Genomic DNA, 9396 nt, shown 5'->3' on the forward strand with positions numbered 1-9396 from the left:
GGTGTGGCAGGGTAGGGGCTCCTTGGGGAGTTCCCAACAGACAATGGTCCATTCTTCCAGCCCAGGATTGTAAGCACCAACTCTATCCCAAGCGCTGCCTCTACAGTAGTGAATGCAAACAACTGGGGTGGTGACAGAAGGCAGAGAAAGGCCATTCACAGGAAGACTCTCCATGTCCAATCCCCACACTCAGAGGAAGCAGATCAGGGACCTGTTGTCCTCAACCCGAGGTGGACGCCACATGGGTGATAGAAGGTGCCTCAGGAGACTCCGCCCTGGGCCAGGGCAGCACATGGTCCCTGCGCCAGGACAGCACCCCCGTTCATGTGTGTAGGAAGGGGGCCTGTGATTCATCTCCAGCAGAGTCAACTCTTAATGGAAACGGTTACTGATTTCCCCAGGGCCAACAGAATGGAGGGAGGAGGGAAGAGGACTTAAGAGCAAAGAACTGTGGACGTGGCCAGCATCACAGTGGAAACCCCCAAGGTGCCCGCCTCAGCTACACAGGATGGGGGAGGGGGGAGAGGTAGGGGGAGAGGGAAGGGAGATGGAGAGGGAGGGGGAAGGAGGGGAGGGAGGGGAGGCAACTAGAAAAGGCCTCAGCCCAATTTTTCTAATGGCCCAATGGGAGAGAGTAAGACCCAGGCGACGTAAGAGGCGCACCCTAGGGGGATCAACAGGCTGTGGTCCCTACTCCAGGTGTGCTTGTCCAACCGGACAGACACCCGCTCCCCAGAGCGCATTAAAGGTCTCGCTTTCGTCCTACTCCTGCCTCGTAGTCGGTTATCTGAATTCGGACAGGTGAGCATGTCTCACAATTTGTCACTGCGAGTTGGGAGGTGGAGGGGGTTGCTGGGCGCCTTCCCTTCCTCTGAGCCCTGGGGGTCGTGCTCCTCTGCTCAGGCAGCGATGGGCACCCTGGACCTCCCCTGCTGCCCACCTCGTAACTCCGTGGGACTATTATTCCGTGGGCTTTTCCAGATGCACCCCCTAGTCAGATTCGTTTCTCCCATTGGACCAGACTCCCGGAAGGCATGTGCCAACTGTGGGAACTTGGAGCCACATGACCTCTCTGGGGCCCAGTTTCCCTTCCCGTGAACTGGGGGAGAGGAACTTTAGGGTCCTTCTCCTAACGTTCTCTCTTCTGCACATACGTGACACTCCGCCGTGTCAAAGAGCTTTAATTGTGGGCTGGACAAGAAAGGAACCTGCGGGCGTGGAGGACGTGGGGAACCCCACACCACAGACCATGACTCTGAGGGACCCTCAACGGGCTGCATTTAAAACTCGGGGTGCATCTGCAGCTGCCTGCTCTCTGGCAGGTCCAGTCGCACAGTAGGTCTCCAGTTGGTTCTGCCTGTGCTGTGGGTGGGGTGGCAGTTCTCAGAAGCGTGGGATGGGCTGCAGGCGCTGGGGAGGGACCGGGATGGCATGCTCCCGCCGGGACAGAGCGCACGGCAGCGGTCTGGGGTAGGACAAAGTGTAAGTGCTCTTTCCCAGGCCAGCCTCGGGGGTGAGCCATCTCTGCTTCAGCTGCTCGTAGAGTCCGTAGTTTGTAGGGGGAACTGCAAGAGAAACAGGGTTTGGGTGGACAGGGCTCAGAGCATGGGGCCTGCCCCACAGGCAGTGGGGGGAGAGGGAGGGGGGAGGGGACACGGAGGCTTCCCAGGCTGTGGGATCAGGGATTCAGTTGGCAGTGTCCAGAAGGGGGGAGGGGGAAAGCAGGCCTGCAGCGGAATGTTGGCTCCGCCAGTACCCCCCTCCCCAGGAGTCGCAGGTGGGGGCCTGCTCCCTGTGTACTCAGGAGGGACCCGAACTGCTGGAGGCCTCAGAAAAGCCTGCCCAGTGCCCAGGCTGAGGGCAGCCCTGCCTGCTCTTTGGTAACTACCCCAACCCAAGGGGGGCGGGAGCAGCGTGGGCTTGTGAGATGAAGAAACCCCTGCCAAAGTGACAGAGCAGCCCCAGCCGGTCTGGCTCAGTGGACAGAGTCCTCAGGTTCGATTCTGATCAAGGGCACTCCTCCCCGGCCTGGGCCCTGGTCAGGGCGTGTGCAGGAGGCAACCAATCCAGGTGTTTCTCTCACATCGATATTTCTCTGTCGTTCCCTCTCTCTTCCACTCTCTCCCTCTCAAAAAAAAAAATCAATGGAAAAATATCCTCGGGGTCCCTTTGCATAGAAGGTAGGACTGCAAAGGGGTGGATGCTAAGGGCCAGGGTAGCTTGAAGGGTACATCAGAGCAGGGTAGTCTCCTACGCAAATCCCTCCAGAGTCTTGGGACTGTGGGAAGGACAAAATCCGCACCTACTGTGGCCCGTGGGTCCCTGTGGGGTCGTCCTCTCCTCCTGTCTTGCATCTTTTTCACTAGCTACTCTCACCCTGGAATGCTCCTCCCCTTAATCCCCACAGGCTCCCTCCTTCTCAACTCAATTATCTCCTCTGGACAGCCCCTCCCTCATCATCCCACCCAGAGGAGGTCCACGGAGACCCGCCTCACTCTCTATCTTTTCTTCGGAGCACCTGTCCCGGTCCAAAGTTATCTCATTTACTAGCTCACTCACTGTCCTTTTCCCTCGAGGTGTCTCAGCTGTGTCCTGACTGAATATCAAGTCCCCGAGGGCAGGAGTCCCTCCCTGTTTGTCATGGCTGTGTCTCCAGATGCTGCCATATGCCGGCACCCGGACATGGTACTATTTATGAAGTGTGCCCGGCCGGCGGGGCTCAGTGGTTGAGCGTTGACCTATGAACCAGGAGGTCACGGTTTGATCCCCGATCAGGGCGCATGCCCGGGTTGCGGCTTGATCCCCAGTGGGGAGCAGGCAAGAGGCAGCTGATCAATGATTCTCTCTCATGGATGTTTTTCTCTCTCTCTCCCTTCCTCTCTGAAATCAATAAAAATATATTAAAAAGAAAAGAAGAAGAAGAAGAAGAAGAAGAAGAAGAAGAAGAAGAAGAAGGAGGAGGAGGAGGAGGAGGAGGAGGAGGAGGAGGAGGAGGAGGAGGAGGAGGAGGAGGAGGAGGAGGAGAAGGAAGAGGAAGAGGAGGAGAAGAAGGAAGAGGAGGAGGAAGAGGGGGAGGAGGAGGAGGAGGAGAAGAAGGAGGAGGAGGAGGAGGAGGAGGAGGAGGAGGAGGAGGAGGAGGAGGAGGAGACGGCAGCCCTGGGGGCAAATAGGACCACCCCCCCCTGCCCCCATCATCTCATTCTAATGCTCTCCTGGAGTCCGGGTCCCCCGTGAGAGTCCTTTGGCGTGAGCCGGGCACACCTCAGTCCTGGGCAGGTGCAGACCCCTTACAGCCCAACACAGGGGGAGATCCCGAATTAGACAAATACCCAGAAGGGGGAAGTCGTTTTTCTCTGGAAGCCACAGCAACTTATGTCTATTCCAGGTGCGCTGCGGGGGCAGGCCCGGGTTATAATTGTGCCGGTTGTAATGGTCGTCGTACGTGCTGATCAGGTGGCGGTGCGAGGGCTCCTGGTGGTGGGTGATCAGGTGTTTGTACGGGAGCCCCTGGAAGGACAGACACGACGGGCATGTGACTGAGGGAGCAAGGCCTCACCTGGCCGTGGACGGAGGCAGAGTCGCCTGCCTTGGCGGTCCGTGGAGCTGACGGCCAGGGGGCCCCCACGGGCGCCGGCAAGTGTGGCTACGTGGGCTCTCGGGGCCGCCGAACAGGAAACACACTTGTCTGTCCTGACCCGATACGGCTCACCTTCAAACACCGGGCTCAGCTCGGCTGCCGTGGGCTCTCCGTAGGAGTGGTCCCCAGCCTCGGCCAAGTCCGTGAGCTCTGGGGACATATTCGTGTGAAAGTCAGGAGGCCCGCTGACTAGGAAGAGCCAGCACCGTCTGGCTGCCTGCCCCTGGGAGCTGAAGGCAGACCCTGTGGTTTGTCTGAGTCTCATCCACCCAGTGCCCATTTCCAAAGAAGACGCTGACCCCCGGCGGGGCCTGACGCATGCACCTTGTATTTCCTTCGGTTACTATGGGAAGAGTCAGAGACGCCTCATGCATGGCTTTCTCCTGCCCAGGATTTATGGCTGGACACCTGGGGCGGGGTTGCTTTGGTGGGGAGTAATTTACAGGGAGAAGAAAGCCATGTTCTCCTTGCCCTGGGACGTTTGCCTGAAATGGTGCTTTTCCTAAGAAAATCCTCTTGGCCCCGGACGGGGGTCCTGGGGGGCTGGGCTGATTTACAGGGAGGATAATGTTGATTTTCACGCCCGTCCTCTTGTCTGGAGCAGACAGGGAGGCCTGTGTCTGCTCTGGTCTGGAAATGCTGGCTGCACCCAATATTTCAAGTGGTGGTTCCATAAATAAGTCAGATCACAATGCCAGAGGGAGGCAGGGGGATGGGCACAGACGGGGAGCAGGGGTTCCCAAGGTCTCCATCGCCAGGCGCCCAGAGCGTTTCCAATGCCAGGGAAGGCAAGTTAAAGAGGTTCCCATCGGCCGAGGGGAGGAAAGGAGAGAGTCCCTCTCACAACCCCCCCCCCCCCCGAATTTTCGTGCTGTTCCTCTTGGTTTGGGGCTCGGCCCTGCTGTCTTGATAATGTTCCCAGGACTTTTGTCCTCATCAGGTAGGGCAGGTAAGGTGACAGACATAGAGACAACTGCCTTTGAAAGAAGAGCTTAAGGCCCCCAAAGGAGGGGGCACGCCATGCCACACAGGGCCACCCCGCAAAGCAGAAAGGTCGGTCAGCGGCAGGAGAAGAGAGAGTATGGCCCAGGGAATGGGCCAGGCAGGGTAGGCAAGTTTCAGAAGTTTAGGATTGCCTAGGTTGTTAGGTTGTTTGTTTGTTCGTTTGTTTGTTTGTTTAGGATTGCATAGTTTGAATAATTTCAGATGGCTCTGGGCTCCGGGTGTGCCTCTGGTTGGGGGCATCTGTCCTTGGAGTAATTTAAGGCGGGGAGATACTGTCTTGGAGATCGAGTTTAGATAAAGGAGGGGGGTGGGCTCTGGAGTGTTGGTTTTTATCTGAAAGGCATGATGATAGCCAGCTGTTCACTATGTCTAGGAATTAGCCCGCCCTGGTGGGGCAGCTCTCTGGGATTAGCAAGGCCCTATGGTAGCAAAGCATCATCAGATAGAAACAATGGAAATGGATTCATACGCCTGCCTGGGAGAGAAGCACAAGAAGGGGGTCCTCCCTGGTAACCTCATAACCTCATCTGCCCGTCAACTTGAAGCGCCATGAGCATTTCCTGAGAAGGGAGAAGAGCTGGGATGGGAGATGGGAAGGGACCGGTCCCGGGGGAGGAGGCGGTGCCTAAGGAAGCAGAAAGAAGAGCTGATGGCATGGAAGCCGCCACCCGAACAGGCCGGTTCAGAGTCTGTAGGAATGAGTGTCCGATCACTTGGGCTCTGTTTAGCGTGTGTGTTGGGAGAGGGGGACTGGTCTTTATTTTAACGACTATGTCTGTGTGGTTAGCCCTTCGTCAGGGTTTGCAATGGGTCCAGAGGTCTTTAAGGAAGGGCACGGCGTGGGCATGGAGGACGAGGCTAAGTGCCTCGTGTACACTGGTGGTTGGGGTCTGGAAGCCCCAGCTGGTGGGTTCTGAGATGCATTTGCGTGTCCCCGGTGCACGCTAATGGTAACGGGGGCAGCCCGGAGCAGCGGCGTGGTCTGAGGGTGTCAGCACGGTTGGGGTGCCAGCACAGAGCTGAGACTCTGGCGCCCTTCACCCTGACACGGATCCCCAAAGGCAGAAGACAACTCCAGCCACCAGATGAAGGGCGCTCTCAGGACACTCCTCCTTCTCTCTCAGGGCAGCCACCTACATGGTCCCTGGCCAACCAGCTACACAGCGTCAGACGAGACACTCGCCACCCCTGGCACCTTTTATGGGAAAATGAGGGTGCTGAGCTCAGCAATCTCTTCCAGCTTCAGAACGCACCCCATCCGACAGATGTCCTGTGCCTCCTGCCCCGCCACGCATTCAGGCAGGTGTAGGGTCGGGGAGGGGTGATGGGAAGGGGGTGCCCTGAGAGTACAGTTCCCTGCTCCCCGCTCCGCAGGCCTGGAACACAACATACCACAGACACCCAGCGAGTGAGGGTGCTGAATGGTCATGGACTTTTTACACAAAAGAACAGGAAGCTGGGGCTGAGATGACACACAGCGCTGTCATCTACACATCACCTCCGCGTGGTGTTGGAGTACCTTATGCGATTCCTCACTCTAGTCACCTGAACTCAATATTAACCATGTGTGCCTGTTTGTTTGCTCCATCCTTCGCCCGTGTCCTGTTGGAGACGTGGGGCAGAATGGGGAAGTGGTCCAGGGAAGTGCTGGGACCCAGGGTGGGGATGCTACCAGCTCCGGGTTGGACGGATCTCTGCTCCCCAGGACCTAAAGGTGAGTGCCGCCAGCAGCCGAGGAGCTGGGGAGGGTCCTGATGAGCCTAGTCCTGTGTTCGCAAGAGGGAACTGGGCTGGCGGGGTCTTCTGAGCCTTGGGGAGGGGCCCAGCCTGAACATGGGGCCCCCACTCCCTCTTACCTCGATTCTCCTCTTCCCATACCACCTGGAGATCTGGTCCGGTCTGTGGCCGGGGAAAGGGACATACTCTTTACTGTAGGAGCTCTGGGGTGTCTTCTCAGTGGCTCTAATGAACTGGAAAAGATCACATATTCAAGACAACTTCTGCTGTGACCCCTCACCTCCTGGGCCATGGGACGCTGGGCAGAGAAGGGGTACATTAGGACTCCAGGGCATCCTGCAGAACCCAGGCTTTTGTCCCTGTCCTTCCAGGATTGGGAAAGGAGAGTGCACCCCACCACTCAGGACCCCCAGGGGAAGCTGGTATTGGTGTCACCTGACACTTCCCATGGTCAGCATCTGTTCGCTCTCTCATCTCCTCCCTCCCAGATCCTCTCTCTTTGCCTCCTCCCTTTCTTTTTCTTCTTTGTTCTCAGTCTTTCCAACTCACTCTTTTCTCCCTTGCTAGATTATGTTCTTTAAAAAATATTTTTTTTATTGATTTCAGAGAAGAAGGAAGAGGGAGAGAGGGACAGAAGCATCAGTGATGAGAGGGACTTATCGATGGGCTGCCTCCTGCACGCCCCACACTGGGGACCGAGCCCACAACTGAGCATGTGCCCTGACCTGGAATCGAACCGTGACCTCCTGGTTCATGGGTCAACGCTCAACTATTGAGCCACGCTGGCCGAGCTATTATGTTTTCTGGTTTGTATTTTAAAAACTCATTGTGGTAAAATATACATAATGAAATTTACTATTTTAACCATTTTTAAGTGTACACTTCAGTGGCATTAAGTACATTCACATTATTGTGCAACTACCGTCACCACCATCCATTTCCAGAACTTTTTCATCATCTCAAACTGAAACTCTGTCTCCATTCAACAACTCCCTCCCCAACCCCCCTCAGCCCCTGGCACCCACCATTCTTCTACTTTCCATCTCTATGGATTTGACTACTCAAGATACCTCATGTAAGTGCAATCATACAGTATTTGACCTCTGTGACTGGCTTCTTTCACTTAGCATAGTGGCTCCCAGTCCTGATTGCCAAAAATGAAGACACTCAACTTTAACCCTTTGCACTCGCTTGCTTTTTCCTCGATTCCTTTATTCTACTCAGGATTTAATTTTTTAAATACCCCAGATTTTACAAAGCGTGGCAGTAGAATAAAAAACTGGAGTTTCTTTTCATACAAACTTATTTATTTGGATTTTTTTATATTTCAAATTATTGATACATTCAAAGAGTAATTTTAATTTCGACATCCAAGTGCAAAAGGTTAAATAGGCCAATTCAGGCAAACCACCATCTTTTGAAATGGCCCTTAAAGTACATGGAAACACCATGAACCCATTTGTTCTGTTTTGAAAGTAAAAATTAAAATGTAGCCCTAGCCAGTTTGGCTCAGTGGGTAGAGTGTCAGCTTGAGGACCAAAGGGTTCCGGGTTCGATTCCAATCACAGGTACATGCCTGGGTTTTGGGCTCCGTCCCCAGTTGGGGGCATGCAACAGGCAGCCAATCAATGATGCTTTCTCATCGCTGGTGTTTCTATCTCTCTCTCCCTCTCTCTCCCTCTCTGAAATCAATAAAAATATATTTAGTGCCTATGGTTTCTTCTAGGACTTAAAACAACAACAACAACAACAACAAAAAACAACAACCTGAAATGCACAGGCAGGGCAAGGTTGTGGAACAGGTGCCAGAGAACAGCAGCTCATCCCAGACATCACTGCAGGGATGTCCAGCCTGCCTCGGCAGGTAGCAATTCTGGTAAGGGCCAGGCCAGGGAGAGCAGAGAGTCTTCAAATCAAGGTCCAAAGGAATTAGGAACGGGAAACATCAGATGCCTAGAAACACTTCGCTGCAAAGACTTCTGGGAAGCACAACTATATTGACACATCTGCTATGGTATTTTCAAACTACGGGGGGGGGGGGGGGGGTTGACCTTAATGATGGCTTGAATGTAACTCCCTGATGTAGCACACACAGACACCCTCAGGCCATATTCTTAAGAGGCAACCGTCTATGGCCCTTAATTTGAATATAGTAATGACTTCACTCCTACCTCTCCCTGTCAGACCTCCCCTCTGAGCCCTCTGTCCACCCTCTCTCTTTCCTTACCTTCCTCCTCTCTTCCACCCAGTTTCCGGTGAGCACTCTGGTTGAATACTTGCTCTCGACCTTCCAGCTTGGAGTATATACTGACTGTGGACTTACTGCAGTCGAAAACTGCATGATAAGGATTCACCCCAGGTTTCCTTGACTTGACACCGTTTTAAGGTTTCGGGAGTGGGGATATTATGAAGTTGCTGAGTTTGGGGTGCTTTTTTTTTTTCTTCTCTGACACCCTTTTGAGTGAGTTGTAGATGACAGCCTGCCAACCTCACAGAATAAAAGGGCCTTGAGAGTCCACTTTCAGCTTCCAGGGAGAGGTCACTTGATCTTGGATTCCGTATTGTTGACTGTCACCATGGTGATAGACTGAGTATAAATGCTCTCCTGTTCCGGCAGGTGTGGCTCAGGGCTTGAGCATCGACCCATGAACCACAAGGTCACTGGTTGAATTCCAGGTCAGGGCATATGCCTGGGTGGTGGGCTTGATCCCCAGTAGGGGTCGTGCAACAGGCAGCCGATTCATGATTCTCTCTCATCATTGATGTTTCTATATCTCTCTCCCTCTCCCTTCCTCTCTGAAATCAATAAAAATCTATTTTTTTTTAAAAAAAGAAAAAGGACAAATAAGATCTTAGTATGGATGATGGGCACACAATACAGATGATGTAGTATAGAACTGTACACTTGAGATATATATAATCTTTTTAACAAACTAGAGGCTCCGTGCATGAATTCATGCATGGGTGGGGTCCCTTGGTCTGGCTGGCAACCGGGGCCGATCAGGGCTGGCCGGGTG

The 9396-nt window shown here is 54.1% G+C and overlaps 1 protein-coding gene across 2 annotated transcripts; it reads right to left on the reverse strand.

Moving 5' to 3' along the window:
* Window positions 1-1383: 1383 nt before the first annotated feature.
* Window positions 1384-8720, reverse strand: CFAP107 (cilia and flagella associated protein 107; the record flags this gene model as incomplete). Of its 2 annotated transcripts, XM_079777816.1 has the most annotated exons (4): window positions 1384-1565; window positions 3330-3507; window positions 6499-6612; window positions 8607-8720. In XM_079777816.1, 4 exons carry the CDS (start codon window positions 8718-8720, stop codon window positions 1384-1386), a joined length of 588 nt encoding a protein of 195 aa, XP_079633942.1. The 2 variants fall into 2 exon arrangements, with proteins under 2 accessions (XP_079633942.1, XP_079633943.1); XM_079777817.1 differs by lacking the exon at window positions 6499-6612.
* Between the last annotated feature and the right edge of the window lie 676 nt (window positions 8721-9396).

This window comes from Cnephaeus nilssonii (genome assembly GCF_951640355.1).
Source record: "Cnephaeus nilssonii genome assembly, chromosome: 7".
Lineage (NCBI taxonomy): Eukaryota > Metazoa > Chordata > Mammalia > Chiroptera > Vespertilionidae > Cnephaeus > Cnephaeus nilssonii.